Raw genomic sequence first — 16,385 nt, 5'->3', positions numbered from 1 at the left:
CTGTGCTTTCAGTAGCCAGACCTGCAGGTTAATAGTTGGGTTATGAACTGCCAGAGGTAATCCCTTTTTGCATTGACTTTGAAGCAGGGTGAGCTCCATTTAGAGCAGCTAAATGAAAGTCACTAAAGTGTCTCTTTGCTCAAAAGGATGAAGCTTGATATTACCCTAGGGTAGGACATTGTCTCCCAAAGGCCCCCGTTAAAATGAATACCATACCTAGGAGGCAAAACCTCAAACCAGTATCACACATTAACTCCCTGGATCAAATGCATTCAGCAGATTGGCTCCAGCAGAGATCGGTGCTTTGGGGGAATAAGACAGTGAGCAGTTTTGATGGCTACTAAAAAGACAGGTGTGGATGGAGCAGAGCAAAGACAGAGCCTTTCCTTCTTGATCAGTTTCAAGAGGCCAGAGGCCTGAGCCCTAAGCAGGAGGGGCGTGTCAGGAAGAAGAGAAAAGTAACATTGAATGAGCAACTTCCATGGACTAGGGACCACGCTGCTAAGTTCTTTACATGCATTATCTTATTGAATCTTGCAACCATAATACGGTAGGTACTATTACTATCCTCATTTAACAGCTGAAGAGATGGAGGTTCAGAGAGGTTAAATCACTTTCCCAGGGTCACACAGTTAATGAATGACACTGAGGAGGGGGAATTTGAATTCGGTTATTTGAAATTCTAAAAGCTGGGTCTTTTCTAGTATACCACTGTGGTCACTCAAACCCAGAAGACAGAGCTGGATGAATCAATGGAAGGGCATCAACTGGTGATGGTGACATAGGACACTAGCAGTGCTGAATAGCTTGTGCACAGCAGTGATAGGGTGACAAGACACAAAATGGCTTCACATAGGTCACCTATCTCATGTCTGTGTCCAATAATACACTGAGTCCTACCCTTGCCCCCAGGATTGTCCCTGACCTTGATTGGAAACTGAGTCTTACCCTGACCCAATACTCCTATGCAACAATGCACTTCAGAGCTGCTTGCTGCCTTGGGGCTGGAGGGTGGAGGTGGTTTTGTGTACGTCCTCTGTGCCCCTGAAGAAGCACTTTAAAACATTTATTTGCTGGGGCACCTGGGTGGCTCAGTCGATTAAGCATCTGACTTGGGCTCAGGTCATGATCTCGCGGTTGGTGAGTTTGAGCCCCACGTCAGGGTCTATGCTGTCAGCACAGAGCCTGCCTCGGATCTTTTGTCCCCCTCTCTCTCTGCCCCTCCCCCACCCCGTCTCTCTCTCTCTCTCTCTCTCTCTCTCTCTCTCTCTCTCTCTCAAAAATAAACATAAAAACATTTATTTGCTGATATTAACTCAATGGTATCATCTTCTTCAACAAATGAACAAAGGCAGCACAGTTATGTCAACAATTATTTCTTCAACAAGCAGTTTCCAGGTGCCGAGTATGTGCTAGGCACTATCCTCAGTACTATCATTCCAGCGACCTTAAAGTCAGTGAGTGGATGGGACGCCTGGGTGGCTCAGTCACTTAAGCATCCAACTTTGGCTCAGGTCATGATCTCACGGTCTGTGGGTTTGAGCCCCACATTGGGCTCTGTGCTGACAGCTTGGAGCCTGGAGCCTGCTTCGGATTCTGTGTCTCCCTCTCTCTCTTCCCCTCCCCTGCTCATGCTCTGTCTCAAAAATAAATAAAAACATTAAAAAAAATTTTAAAAAGTCAGTAAGTGGAGACAGATATGAAAACTGGTCATTTGAATATGATATTAAGATCTATGGGAGCCCCTGGGGGTTTCAGAGTGAGCAATCAATGTTGCATTCCTTGCCTTATGGGCCTCAATTCTAGAATGGGTATGCTGGTGGTGGACCCTTTCCACAGGCCCACAACGCACAGCATGCAGACACAGAAGTGCTCCCAACTCATCGCAGGAGTAGCTGCCAATAAAAGATACAGCCACAGCTGTTATGAAGAGGGCAAATTCTCTGTAGTCAAGAGTAGCCTGAGAAAGGAGGAAGATGAAATCTTGGATCTGGGACTGGAAAAAATGGAGGGAACTTGGTTAAATGGAGAGACAGATTAGATTAAAACATGATTCTCCCATGTGTTCAACTCTTTAAATCTTGTTTTTAAATGCATGCCTTCGATCTACTTTGCGCTGCTTGACTTGAATGCTATTGGTTTGCTTTTGTATTTTTTCCCCTTGTGCATTTGAAGTTAGGTGCAGTGGGAAAAAGGATTACAGGACAAAGAAGAATGAATGAGGTGCTTTAAACCCAGCACTGTGTGATAGAACTTTATCAATGACTGGAAGTTTCTGTTCTGTGCTGTCCAATATGGTCGCCACGGGCCACATGTTGCTACTAAGCAACTGAATTGAGGCCAATGTGACAGAGGAAATGACTTTTTCATTTTATTTTAAATATTATTAGTATCCACTGTATTGGAAAGTGCAGCTCAAACCACTCAGCAAATAGCTCATGCACACCCTAGTAAAGGTGCTCCTAGGGGCGCCTGGGTGGCTGAGTTGGTTGAGTGTCCAACTTTGGCTCAGGTCATGATCTCTCAGTCTGTGAGATCAAGCCCTCCCTGTGGCTTGTTGCTGTCAGTGCAGAGCCTGCTTCGGATCCTCTGTCCCCCTCTCTCTGACCCTCCCCCACTTGTGCTCTTTCAAAAATAAAAAAAATGTACAAATGCTTCTATTAACCTAGTTATGGGGGCACTCATTTGGGGTTTAACAGGCTTGATCCATCAGGGGCTGGAGGATCACGCTTCCTATAAATGACCCTACAAGGGTTTGTTCCTCATTTGCACAGTGCCTTCAGGTACCTTACCTCATTTAATCCCCTAAGAACCCTGAAGAGAAGAGGATAGAGATGATCATCCTCATGAAATCCAGTAAGTAGGTAACGTTAGCAAGCCCCTACAGCAGATAAGGGTGCAGACTCAAGGCCAGGTGTTTGTCCTCCTAATTGGGAAGCTCTTTCCAGGGGGACAGCACCAGCGGAAATGAAATCATGTTACTAATGCCAACTGCTTGCAGCCTAAGCCTTATGTTGCAGGATTTTATTACCTCAATACCCGGGATTTGTTGTCTCGCTGCTTCGAAGAATGAAGAAGTGGACACAAAATGAGCTGCAGGCAAAAGTTTATTAGAATATCAGATTAGAAAGGAAGAACAGTAGGAAAGCTCTCTTTACAGAGAGGGGGCATTCAAAAGTGAGTGCCCGTGGACTATAGGCAAGGGTCCTTGCTTTATAAGGTTCTGGTCAGCTCCCCTATCCTTCCCCCTTGTTCCTTCTCAGGCCCTACCCTTATTGGCTGGACAACTCTAGGTGCTGGGTTGTCCATTACTGATTGGCTCTATCCCATTGTATGAGGGGTGGTCTATGGTCATACTGTTCCTTATGGGTCATAGGTTTTATGGTCTACTACTTATTTTTAGTCTGGTCTTTTGTCAAATTCCTGAGGGAAACCTGAGGGGGAGTAGGTGGGGTCCGTTACATTCTTAAAAGGAACCTTAAGCCTGAGGGAGTTTGCCGTAGTCAGACATTCCCAGCGTTGTTCCAAAATATGTGTTTGTCCCCACCCAGGGACCTCAGGTCCTATCCTTTCCCTCTCTACCTATTTTATCCTCTCTTTCCCTATCATACGTACAGATGAAGAGAGGCACTCTGCTTCACATGGCTCTGCCTTTTTCCTACTGGACTGTGGCTAATAGGTTCATAGACTATTAACAGAAACCCTCTTTTAGTCTCTTCCCACTGCCTTGATCGACGCAATATGGATGTTTTTGAAAACTTCATTTATATATTCAAAATTAGGTACTGAGCCCCAACCGGGTCCCAGTCAGTGTTCTAGATCTGGGATACAGCTGTGCACAAAGCAGAGATCCCCTTCTTGTGGAGTTGACAGTATGAGTGGGGACAGACAGACAAGAAATAGTGTATATACTGGATTGTTTTAACATTTCAAAAATATTTTAAATAGGCCGTGGTCTCTCACATCTTTTATGGCACGCACACTGTCCAATGTATTTTTTGTGTGTAAATCTGCACCTGCATTTCAAGAAACTGTCTGGCTGAAATGTGGAAACACCTTTCTATTCAGTCTTTACCATGTGTCGAGTGCCACCTATGTGCAGAGTCTGATACTAGGGACCTTGGAGAGATGCAGAAGAATGAGAAGACAAGGTCCTATCTTAGGGGCTTCCCAGCCCCGTGAAAGAGGCAGTCCTTTCCCTTCGGAGCTCCTAGCCTGTATGAGCTGACAGACTAGTTTGGGAAGGCAAATAACTTCAGGACCCACTTACAAAGGGGAATCCCAAGTACGTGCAAAATGAATCCAGGCCAGACTGTTCAGAGTTGGGTAAACTGTCCCCTCTCATGATGATGGGAAACAAGAGAGGGGACACCATAGGAGCTGCTGTCAGTCTTGGGCACAAGCCTAGACAGTCACCCCCAATACAAACCCAGCTGAAGACGCAGAGGAGAAAGGAGGGCCAGTGTGTGTGTATAGGAGGGGAGGTGTCTTGGCTGGGGAGTGGCAGCAGGAAGGAGCCGGTCAGAGGTGGAGGGGGTAAGTGGGGACAGCCTAGGCAGGGGGGTCCTCCCTGGAGCGCCCTGGTTCCTGGACAGCCATTAAGGAAGCGAGGTGAGAAAGGGTTAAGTGTGCCCCTCCACCGCCCCAAATGCTTCCTGTGTTTGAAATCCTTCAGGTCTCCAAAATCCTCTGGCCCCCGGCCAGGCGGGCATTGTCCAGGAGCGGTTGTGGGTTGTCGGAGCAGCGGTGCCGCCTTTGTTGTGGGGCCACCTCGAGGTTCCCTCTCGCGCCCTGGCTGGGGCCGCACAGTGTGCGCTGGGAGGGGGGCGGTGCGGGAGGCTTGCGCGCTCTCTCTCTCTCTCTCTCTCTTCCTGCCCCCCCCCCAGCCCTCCAGCCCTCCAGATGACCACATGACCAAGTGGGCTCGCGGCCAAGCCACAAGCTACAAAATGCAGCCCCTGGAGTGAGCGGGGAGCGTTCTCGCTGGCAGCCTGGGCCACGGGCAGTCGGAGCCGCGGCCGAGCAGCCAGCCTCTTGGAAAGAGCTCGCCGCCGTCCCCGAAGCCGCCCGCTGAGGCCAGTGTGGCGGCGCTGTCCGGCGGCGGGAGAGGGAAGCTGCCGGAGAGGCGGCGGCGAGCGAGCGCGGCAGCCGGCCAGCCCGCGGCGCAGCCCGGCAGCCACGCGAGCTCAGCGCCCGCACGCCCGCACGCACGATCCGCGGCTCGCGCCTCGCTTCGCCTCGCCTCCCGCCCGGTCTCCCCGGCCTCCCCGCCCCCTGGCCCCCGGCTGCCGCGCGGCGGCAGAGGAGCAGCATGAATCTGCGGCGGTGCGTGCAGGCGCTCCTGCTGCTCTGGCTCTCCCTGACCGCGGCGTGTGGAGGTGAGTGCGTGCCCTGCCGCTCGCCCGCGAACCCCTCGCCGCGCTCCGGGACCGCAGCCGACGCGCTCCCTCCCCTCCGCCCCCCAGCTCGCGCGCTCTCCTCCTCCCGGGACCGGGCGCGAGCCCAGCGGGAGCAGCCACGCGCCGGCGGCGCCGGGCCACCGGCTGACTGACAGGGCGCCTTGGGCCAGGGACCCGTCGGCCGGCCGGGCCGACCGCTTCCTCCGCGGGGGAGGGGGGGTGCCTGGCTGGTTCGGGGGCATCACCCGCCCGGGGCCTTGCCCCTCCCGGCGGCCCCTCGAAGTCCGAAGAGCTCAGGGCCGCTGGCGTGCGCCCTGGGTCCCGCGGCCTGCACCCCGCGTGGTGGAGGGTGTATGTGGGGCGGGGGTGGGGGGCGTCCGTCTTGCTCCCCGGGGATCAGTGGAGGGAACCGACCTGACTGAGCCTCGTGGGCTGGCCTCCCGAGTGGAAGGTTTTCCGGCCCCTGGAGGTTAGGGGCCAACCGCCGGTCCTGGGGCGCGGGCCACTGGGGATGATGTGCCAAGATGCAGACGTGACACTTGTTGCATAGGCAGGAGCGCGCGGCGGGGGCGGCGGCGGGGAGCCCAGCTGCTGCTCCTTCCAGCCTGCATGGGAGCGGAGGCAGGCTTCCCCCGGGGCCGGCCAGGCAGGGCCAGGCCAGGCAGCTCTTCTCTTCCCTTTCCCCAAGGTCCTGTCTGGTCTGTTCTCCTGCTGCCGCACGAGAGGCCCTCCTCGCAGACTCCTCGACACCCCGGGGACTCCCTCTTTGATATCCTGGCCCTGGCCTTTACTCGGCCCCAGGCAGGCTTCACCTCAGTCCCCGTGTCTCCAGGCACTCAAACAGGAAACGTGGACCTGACTTGACACCTCCATGCGGGGAGTCCTTTCTCCCCCATCTGCACCACACACCGCCCCTCACCTGGCATACTTGGCGCTGGTGCTCCCTTGCCCTCCCCAAACCTGGTTTCCCCAGATGCCCTGGCAGCCCCGGCCCAGGCTGCTTGTCCCCTGTGCGTCAGTGTCTCCTGGGGCGGTCAGCTCCCACCTCCAGCTGCCACAGTCCTGTGATCTGGCTGTCACTGCTGCCTGCCTGGCACCACAGAAGGGGAAGGCCAAGACCAGGTGGACTAATGCCAGTGCCAGGGCTGGAGTCACAGAAAGGTGGGAGCAGAGGGAAGGAGAGGGCAGGGCAGCAGGTTTGCTAGAGGAAGGGCATGGGGCCCTACTTAGTTCCAGACCCTCCAGAGCAGGAGGATGGCCTGCAGCCCAGGAGCCTCTGAGGGGCCTGGCAGGGCTCTACCTCTCTCCCTTTGTAGGCTGCCTCCTTTCTCTGCTCTTGCCTTTTGGCACTGCCCTGGCCCTGGGAGCATTGCCTGGCTTCTCAGAAAGGTGCAATTGGTTGGCTCTGTCACCCCCTGTCTTCAGATAGCTGTCCAGTGTCTTCTTCTCCAGGACCCAAGTGCTGGGTCAGCCTCTTCCTTAGTAAGAAGGACCCGGGCTTTTCTTCAGAAATCCCTGTCAGGCAGGCAAACAAAAAGCAAAAGGTATGAATGAGGGACACCACATGGACCTGCCCTCCAGGAGCCTGCTATCCAACGCAGTTGGCAAGACAAGACACCCGCATGACACCACTGCTGGCAAATAGTCCAAGGTGGTGCCTTCAGGGAAGAAAGAGTGGGTGCAGAGAGGGTATCCCAGAGAAATCTGGGGCTTTCTGATCTACATACTTGGTGCTCCCCCAAGAGACTATGGGGAGACCCTTGGGCAACCGACTACCACTAGAACCCTTTCAGGAACCAGCCGGTAAAGGGAACAGGACAGCTAGTTTCAAGGGGGAAGTAACACTGTGTTTTGGCCCAGACCCTGTCACCTCTTGCTTTAATTCACCCTTCTTCATTAGGCCATCTGTCTTCATGCCCTTGTTTGGGTAAATTTAGTACCCTCACATTTTGCTTAAACCTAGCACTGGACACTTCTAAGGTTCTCAGTGTCTTTTCCATTCCATGACATCTCCTGGAGCCAAGGAGGGGCACTTCCGGGCAGGTGGCCACCAGCCAAGGGTCTGGGTACCTATGGCCTGGCTCCTCCTGCTTCCTATCCTGGATCAGAAACAGGGACCCAAAACCACCTTGCCGTTGGCCCAGACTTGCATGCTCTCCCCAGCCAAAGTCTCCAAAGTCCCAGGCCTGAAAACCTTGCTTCCTCCACAATATACTCTGTCCTGACTTGGAATGTCCTCCCACCCTCCCCTCACCAGACACACACAGACTCCTTCAGTGCCTCCTGACCTGGATGCACCTTGTTTTCTGAGTCTGAGAACTGCCAGGCCAGGGCCAAGTGTCCCTTGGTCTTTGAGCACCTCACTTTCTCCTTCTCCCCTCCCCCTCCTCCCCCTCTTCCTCCTGAGCCCTAACTCAAAGCCTGCAGTCACGGTGATAGTGTGAGTGAGGATAGCCTACTCTCAGAGAAGGGGCATCTGCACCCCATCCCCAGTCCCTAAGTGCCAAGAGTGCTAAGCACTCTTGTAACCTGAGTCAGGCCTCTCTGGCGAAGGGTTAATGCAAGTGAAGTGAAGGGCCAACCTGCCAGAGTGTGATGCGTCCAAGGGCAGCAAAACTGGCCCAGGAAGATAGCTCAGGGCACTGGGGTGGAGGGCTGGGCAGACAAAGGAAGGGTGCCTCATCAGGGAGGTACCTGTGGTAACACAGAGCAGTGGAGAGGACACAGCCAGTGGGTCGCCAGCAGAGCACTCGTGTGGACTTTTAAAGCAATCATAAGATAGGCTGGACGGCAAGAGGAAAAACAGGTGCCTCATTCCTGGTGAGGCTGGCATGTTCCTGAAAAGTCACATGCACTTCTTTGTGCACTGGCAGGGTTAGAGTTCAGGTTACATGAAAATCAAATCCTGTTCACCCCTGACCGCAGTTCTCAGTGCAGAGATGCTGGAGCCCTGTTCTGATGGTGCTTCAGAGAGCAATGGCTCCAGTTCCTCTAGGCTTCAGATTCTTTGGGGGGTTGCCCCAGCTTCCCCTTAAGTAGCAAATGAGTTGGAAGAAAATATTTAAGTGCACTGAGGATGGCCGCCATTTCTAAAGGGGAATTCTTTTGTACAGGCAGGACCTCTGCAGTGATGAAAATCAGCAGCCTTCAAATGTCCCTTTAGACAGGATAAAGCCCGGGTTTCAGGTGTCAGCTTATCTTAGGGTGAGCCAGACTCAGAATCAAAAGTAGGAAACAGGTGGGTGATGGGATCAGGGTGTGGGAGGAGCTGCAGACTTCCTGCTACAAAGAAGACAGTGAGCCCCCCCCCCCCCCACCTGATGGGATGCAATGTGCCAGGGGCTTCTGGGTGGCTGCTCTCTGGGGTCTGGCTCAAAGTAGTTCTTCTCTGCAGGCTTGGAGTCTAGATGTCTCCCTGGCCAGAGTCTGAGCCAGCATCCCTGTTCCCCATCCTGGTTCTTGACCTCCCCCCACTTAGGGCCTTTCACCCCTAATCCCCCCTTCCTTACTGCCCCCAACATGCATAGTCCTGGGTGCTGAATACTTGGAGATGACACCCTCCCCATCTAGGCACCTTGCCTCTCTTCTCCATGCCCGCTATACCCCTGGGGCTGTAACCTGTGCCATCATCCCCCCACCCCCACCCCAGCCCCAGTAGTCCAGGACATGGACTCAAGAACCAAGGCCTCACATTATTAAGACCCCTCAGGTCCTTCCCTGTGCCTGGCCACACCCTCACCACAGTCCTTCCTGTCCTGAGTGTTTCTCTGGTACTGACTCCTTATCAGCTTCATTCTTACCCACCTCAGTGGTCAGGAAGAGCCTTGAGAGGACCCCAAAACACAGGGCAGAAGCTGAAGCAGCTGAGGTTGGCCCCAGGAGCCTGGGTGGAGAGGGCCCAAAGGACAAACCTTGCCTGCTTTTGGCCCAAGAGGAGGATAAATGCCTGGAAATTGTGTGCAAAGGGAGGAGGAATCATGAGAGCCAAGGAGGCAACGGAGGAACCAGAGCATGGGGATGCTGGAGGCAGGAGGAGGGAAAGGAAGAGCCGCCAGGGGTATGACTGGGGGGCTAGCAGCCAACGGGTGGTTCTATGGAAACTGTGAGCTAGTTGTGGGGATTCCTGGATGGATGGAAATGGGGCTTGAGGGGCAGGGACATAGCTGAGGGCCAACCCGGTGGTGTGGGAGGAGAGAGACTGGGATTAGTGATCACTGACCTCAGAGGCTGTATTTCTGCAGGCCAGCCCTGGACTGGCCATTGGTCAAGTTCCCCGCAAGTCTGCCTTCTGCCCAGCACTTTCTCATCTCCCTGTTCTGCCTGCTTCCAGAGATCAGGCTTGTTTCTGGAGTGCAAGCTTGCCTTCCCTGGGTGTGCTGCAGCCTTCGTGAGAGCCGGCCCACGTGCCTTCTCCCTCACTGTGCCTAATGACACCCAGCACCACTTGGATTCTATCGTCAGGGCTTGGCCTGACATCAGGAGGCTTCCACTCTAAGCCAGATGTGGACAGATATAGAGCAGAGCCCTAGAGAGCAGAAGAGAAGCCAACTGGGATTTAAGTGGAAGGGGTTTACATCAGACACAGGGTAGGGGTGTGATCTGGGGATGAAAGGAGATGGGGCATCTGGTGGAGGGGGGCAGCTGCAGCAGACCACACCCCTCCTGATGCACACACTTGCTGCTTCAAGTGACCATTCACTCAGTGGTTCACTCATTCATTCATTCATATAAGATATTTTGGTCTCTAAATCTGGTCATAAACTGAATGGAACCCAGCTTAAGGCACACAGAGCCAGAGACAACCCCCCACCCAGCCATACCCACAGGGAGATCACAAGGAGCAAGTGAGATGCCTAAACACTGATGAGATGCCCAGGGGTGAGGTGTGAGATCTTGAGTACTCAAAAGTGGGTCACCTGCATATTGAAGGATGTAGGAGCACAGTGACATGATGTTCTGGATTTGCTATGGAATGCTTCACAAAGAAAGGGGATAACTAAAGCATATGTGACTCCATCTGGAGAACTGTGGAATCTGGGTGATGGGTACATGGTGCTGGGGGGAGTCATGTCATTGAAATATATGTTTGAAATGTTTTAAGTGTATCCATTGCAAGGGTACAATGGAGGGGGGGTTATTGCTTGCTATGCCCTAACCAAGTATAGACATATGCCCCAAACTGTACCCCACAATGATGTTCTAAATGAAGAATATGTTTGCGCCTGCCAGAAACATGAGAGAGCTGCCAAAGGACATAAAGTGAGCTCCATAAATCGCAAGATGTGAGTAGTAGCCAGGGCAGTGTAAAAATTGCAAAGTGTTCACCAAGATAGAAGATAAAAACAAAGAAAAGCTTTGATGAGTACTATCTCATGAAGAGATTGCCCTCTACCATGAGCCCATGGCCCCCTGTCCATTTGCATCAGCCTTCCTGGCTAACAGGCTTTCTTCTTCCTGCAGGGCCCCTGCTGCAGCCTTCTGATGGGAATGGGCTGGAGGAAAGCAATGTCTGCCACCTGGTGCAGCCCAGAGGGTCGAGGAACGGACCAGGGCCATGGCAGGGAGGTCGGAGGAAATTCCGCCGCCAGCGGCCGCGCCTCTCCCACAAGGGCCCTATGCCTTTCTGAAGCAGGTACTTGAGCCTCTGGTCAGTGGGCAGTGGAAGGAGCAGGGAGGGACAGCCTGGAAGCCTGGTGGCCCTGCTGCTTATCACTGGCAGACACCTGTCCCAAGAAGTTCCAGCCCCACACATAATACAGGGGTTTACAGAACACCCATCTTAGACCTTCCTTTTACAGACATGGAGACCAAGGCCCAGAGAGGGCTTACACCTCAGGCCAATCTCCCGACTCTCTAGGAATAGGGTGCCAGCTCCCCTCCACCCTGCTGCCTGGGTTTGGGCAAGCTGGCCCGGTTGGAGAGTTCTAGAAGTCCTGGGGAGCCTTGATGAGCTGGAGAGGGGTGCCCCAGGGTATGCTTATAGGTGTGCAGGGTGGATGTTCACTGGACAGGGGGAAGGAACCAGAGAGCCTTAGGGGCAGTAGGCAGAGAACAGGAAGAGAGTTGCCCAGAGCCTTGGGAAAGAGAAAAATCCAAGGCAATAGCAGAGAAAGCAAAGCCTAAGACTGTCCCTGAGACCTGGCCTTCGGTGTCACCCCTGTAGCCTGGACAAGGTGGCACCAACTCAGAGACCTGGGGCTTTAGGCTCAGGGTTGTGGGGAGAGGGGAGTGAAGTCTGTCTCCTTTCCTTTCCCAGATTGTTCTTTTGACCTAGGACATGTCAGTGACTTCTCTCTGGTCATTTTTGTCTCTTTAGGACTGAACGGGTCCCTGAGTACCCACCCCCTGCAACTCTCACCAGTCCATAGATTGGTCTTCTTCTCTGGAGCCCTCACATCCATTCGCCTCTCATCTTGCACCTGTCCTCGCTGCTGATGGTCCCGGCTCTTCTCACCCACCGGCTTCCCCAAATGGCGTGATCCTGCCCCTAGTTGGGATGATTCCCTTTCTCTCCAATGGATCCATTCAGCCCCTCTTCCTGGCTCTTCCCTAGACTGATTTTGGAGACCCAGCACTGGAAGGCCAGCCTTCTCCTACCCCACCCCCCTTCCTCTAGTCCCCACCTCCTCCCATCTAACAGCCCAAGCTTCACCCAGCCCATTCTTCCTCAGGCGTGCTCTGCAGGCTGGGGGGAAACACTCCCTTCTTCAGTGGGCCTCAGCAGATCCCAGGCTTTCCAGTCAGGTGGACCCTTCACCAGGCAAGGAGCCTCTGGTTAGAGGGGCTGGGGCATCAGGATGCAGACAGGTGCCTGGGGAGGGGCATTGGAATGGGGGTTGGTTCTCTGGTGAAGGGGAGATGGGAGGCATTGGAGAAGAGGAGGGATAGCTGCTGTGGCCTTTCCTTCATCCCATGTTTGGCTTAAGGAAGAGGCAAAGGAGAGGGGCCATGAAGTACTTTGTTACCTCTCTCACCTTTCTGTGTCTCCTAACACTGCCCCCCACCCCACCCCCAACTCCTTCCCTCCCTTGCCAGCTAGTTTAAGCTCTCACTCAGGAGATAGCTCTGTACCCTCCCAGGAGCAAAAGCCAAGCAGGAGTGTTTTTTGCCAAGAATCCCAATACCAGCGCCAAAAGGAACCTTGGTGATCACTTAGCTCCGCCTTCTTATGCAAACTCCTGCAAAAATGGACCTGGAGAGGGATAGTGACCTATTCAGGGTCACTGCAGAGCCAGAATGAGGACCCAGGTCTCCCGTCCCCATTTGATGATGTCCTCTTCCCTCTTAATGATATCTTTTCAGAACACATTAAGTGCCTTTCCCAAGGTTGGGGCTGGGGGTGGCAGGGAAGGGAGAAGCAAGCCAGCTATGAACTGCCCCGTGGTGGTGTGGGTAATGAGCTGCTCCTGCCTCCCTGGCCTGCCCCTGCCAGTCCATTTCCCAACTGGGGCTTGAAAGTTCCATTACTTGCCAGCTGCCCCCATTCCTGCAGCACTTCCAGACCCCAGGTATTCTTATAGGGGCAGCTCAGGTACTGAGGCTACTGTTCCAACCCCAACACTGGTTGTCAGAAGCCAGAAGGTAGCCTTCAGGAATTGGACTCAGTAGCCTTCCCTTCATGTTGACTGGACCTTCTTTCACAGGGGCCTTTCCTTAGGGGAGGGGCAAGGGGGAGAAGAAGGAAGGGAGGGAAGGAAGGAGAGAAGGAAAGAAGGAAGGAATGAAGGAAGGAAGGAAGGAAGGAAAGATGGGAGGAAGTATAGGTCCGAGTAGGCTTCCTTCTCAGAGGCCTCCCAGGGGAGACAAGAGCCTGATGGCCACCTATGTATGTGTGGGGACAGGGGGAGTCAGGGCCCCCCGAGTCCCACAGTAATCCCAATATTGCCTAACCGCCTCTCCCCCTTACCTCCGCTGCTGCTAATGCTACTGCTGCTGCTGCTTCAAGGCCCACCCTGAGGAGCCAGTCTGGGCACCTGCTTCCCCCTACACCCCTCAGGCTGGGAGTGGGGGCTGGCCAGTGTCCAGAAAGCCTCTTCTGCCACTGATGCCCCCACCAGGGATTGGGTCTTCTTTCCCTTCCCCCTCTCTGTGTCTCCTGCCTCATCAGCTGCCCAGCCCCATGGGGAAAGGGGGAAAGCTGGGGAAGGTCCAGAGACACAGGGTGGAAGAGGGCAGTGGGGGGCTGGGGGACCGTCTTATTTAAAATGGTTGTGTATGATTCTTATACTAATTTATACAAAGATATTAAGGCCCTTTTCATTAAGAAATTGTCCCCTTCCCATAATTATGTTCACTGTGTTTGTAAAGATTGTTCTGTGTAAATATGTCTTTATAATAAAGAGTTAAAAAGCTGACAATTCACCCTTACTCTTGGAGGTCATATTCAGGAGGGGCATTCCTGTCCCCTGAGGTCCATGGTTGTCCCCATGCCCACATATCACACTTGCGCGGAGGTAAGTGCCTGCATCCCTAATCGATTCCAGGTCAAATGGCCTTGAACCAATTTGCCACAAATTCACAAAAGGACTCTCTATGCTTAATGACTGGTTCACATAACACTTAGTCCACTTTTAAATGTTTTGGCGTCTGTTTGGATGTCCTTTTCTTTTTTTCTTCAGTGTCATTTAAAGATTTTTAAAAAGCAGTTTATTTAAGGACATTCTGGTTAAAGGTAGGATTTCTGCTAAAATGTGTCTTATATCCTTGGTGGGTGTCTTCTAATTTTATCTATTTTTGAACACTTTCGGGACTTTTTAGCCAGTTTGCCTTTCTTGAAAATTGTTATGTTTCCTGCAATAAGTACATTTGGCAATGACTTTGTATGTATCATTTTATGTTTCACAAAATAGAGCTGCTTGATGAATGAGAACGCCTGAAAAATAAACTGCAAGGAGTTCAATACAGTTCTGCCCCATCTGTCTCACTTCTTCACGCTTGTTGTCAAAATGCCAATGCCTTGCAGAACAGAAAGGGGCACGGGTACATGCTAATTTGGTTAATCAACTCATTAGGTTCACACAGGCATACACAATACAGAGTAAAACCCAGTGAAAAGGAGACAGGAGTGATAAAAAAGGTCCATTTGATAAATCTTATGGGCTTTTCTGCAGATTTGATAAATCTGTCAAGTGCTAGAAATACATAATTTTAAAAAAAGGTCTGCAGACAAACTTGCTAAAAAGCCATAAAACTGCTCAGTAGGAGATAGAAAAAAGCCACACACAAGCATGCAAAACAATCTCGTCATTGACAAAATGCTGCAGATTGTGACATAGTGCTTTTAAAATAACGACATTATGTTGGAAGTGCCTCTTAGGAAAATTGGTACAAAATGCCTTCTTTCAAAATTACTACTTTGACTTTTAGGCAAACTGGTCATCAGAGTAACTGGTTTTAGGCAAAGAGGTTTTAGGTGGGCTGGCTTTATGCTGATTGGTCTGTTGGCTCCCTAATCACCCCCAAAGCTCTAATTTTACAAGAAGCCAAGGAGAAGGGGGTGGTGGCAGGGCAGGATAACTTAATAGTGACCCATAAGTGTATAGCCCTTTAACAGCTTTCAGAGCTCTTTTTAAAAATAACTCATTTTACCATCTTAACAACTGGGTAACATAGTCCACAATCCCCGTTTTACAAATGAGAAATGAAAAAATGGGCTCAGAGAGGTGAAGCCAATAAGTGAATCTAGAATCTGGACTTTGGATTCTAAAATGCAAATTCTTCCTATGGGACTATAGAAGTAAGTGCCCCTAATTAGAGGGAAGACTTAAGTACAAAGTGTGTTTGGCATTCTCGGTAAGTACAATAGAAATAGATGGCATGGTGTGGGCTGGAGGGAGCCGAGAAAGGCTAATGGAGACTGTCCTTCTAACACTGGCTCCAGAGGCCCAATTGCATTGGGTTAAGTGGCAGGAGGATGGTGGGCAGTGGAGGTGGGGTCAGGAAGGGGAGCAAGCACCTGGGTCCTCTGGGCATATGTAGTCAACTGGATGCTAGTGGGTGACTGCAAGTCTGGCATCCTAGAGGCAGAGAATGAGGGGAAGGTGAGCTGATAGCCTTCTGGGAGGATAATTAGACATCAAACCAAAAGAAGACAAGACCTATGTGTTGCCCTCTTTGATGATATCTTGACCAAATAATCACAATAGAATCAGAGTAGGGGGTTGTTTTTACAAAATGCAGAGGAAAAAAGAAAAAGGGGTTCACTTAACTGTTTCTGGATCAGAAGTCCTAGACTGAGAGGTTGAAGGGTGGGGGTGGGGGACAGAGAACTTGAAAAACAACAAATCCACCTGGAAATTAGGCAGCTTCTGCAATGACAGAGATTAGGGAGGCAGACAGATCCAGACCACCCATGGCTTTTGAGGACCCTAGTTGTGCAGTAAAATGAGCCACAGTTTTCTGAAGCCTAACATTTTAGACTCTCCCACAAGCTGCAGCTTGGGCTAGGCTTCTCCACTGCGGAGAGAACTACTGGGCCTGGCGCAAGCAGCCATTCTGAAGTGCTTATATAATTTTATTTTTCAGGCCTAAAGGTTATTCAACTGAAATTTCTCAATCCAAAGTTTCTTTCTGACCAGAGTAAGCTTAGGCCAGCTAACTGCCAAAGTGAATGACAAAGATGACTTTCTGTCTTCTGCTCCCAGCCCTAAGAAGGGGCTGCAGACTCAGCCAGCATGTCTCTGGAACCCTCAAATGGAAGACCTCTCCACGGCTCCTTTTTTTCTTTTTTCAAGTTATTTATTTTTGAGAGGGACAGAGACAGTGAGAGTGGGGGAGGGCCAGAGAGAGAGGGAGAGAGAGAATCCCAAGCAGGCTCTGTGCCATCAGCACCCAGCCTGACATGGGGCTCAAACCCACGACACTGTGAGATCATGATCTGAACCGAAATCAAGAGTCAGACGTTCAACCAATTGAGCCACCCAGGAACCCCATCTCCAGGGCTCCGTTGAAAAGTCCGTTTTCCCGGTGTAACTGGCCAGTGCTCAC

The 16,385-nt window shown here is 52.1% G+C and overlaps 1 protein-coding gene across 1 annotated transcript; it reads left to right on the top strand.

Moving 5' to 3' along the window:
• Positions 1 to 5,263: 5,263 nt before the first annotated feature.
• APLN (apelin) lies at positions 5,264 to 14,204 on the top strand. The gene is made up of 3 exons (XM_047844072.1): positions 5,264 to 5,378; positions 10,860 to 11,031; positions 11,716 to 14,204. The coding sequence occupies exons 1-2, from the start codon at positions 5,312 to 5,314 to the stop codon at positions 11,024 to 11,026; spliced, it is 234 nt and encodes a 77-aa protein (XP_047700028.1). The 5' UTR covers positions 5,264 to 5,311; the 3' UTR covers positions 11,027 to 11,031; positions 11,716 to 14,204.
• The last annotated feature ends 2,181 nt before the right edge of the window (positions 14,205 to 16,385 follow it).

This window comes from Prionailurus viverrinus, chromosome X, assembly GCF_022837055.1.
Source record: "Prionailurus viverrinus isolate Anna chromosome X, UM_Priviv_1.0, whole genome shotgun sequence".
NCBI classification, from domain to species: Eukaryota; Metazoa; Chordata; class Mammalia; order Carnivora; family Felidae; genus Prionailurus; species Prionailurus viverrinus.
This window is presented reverse-complemented; position numbering and strand designations above follow the sequence as displayed.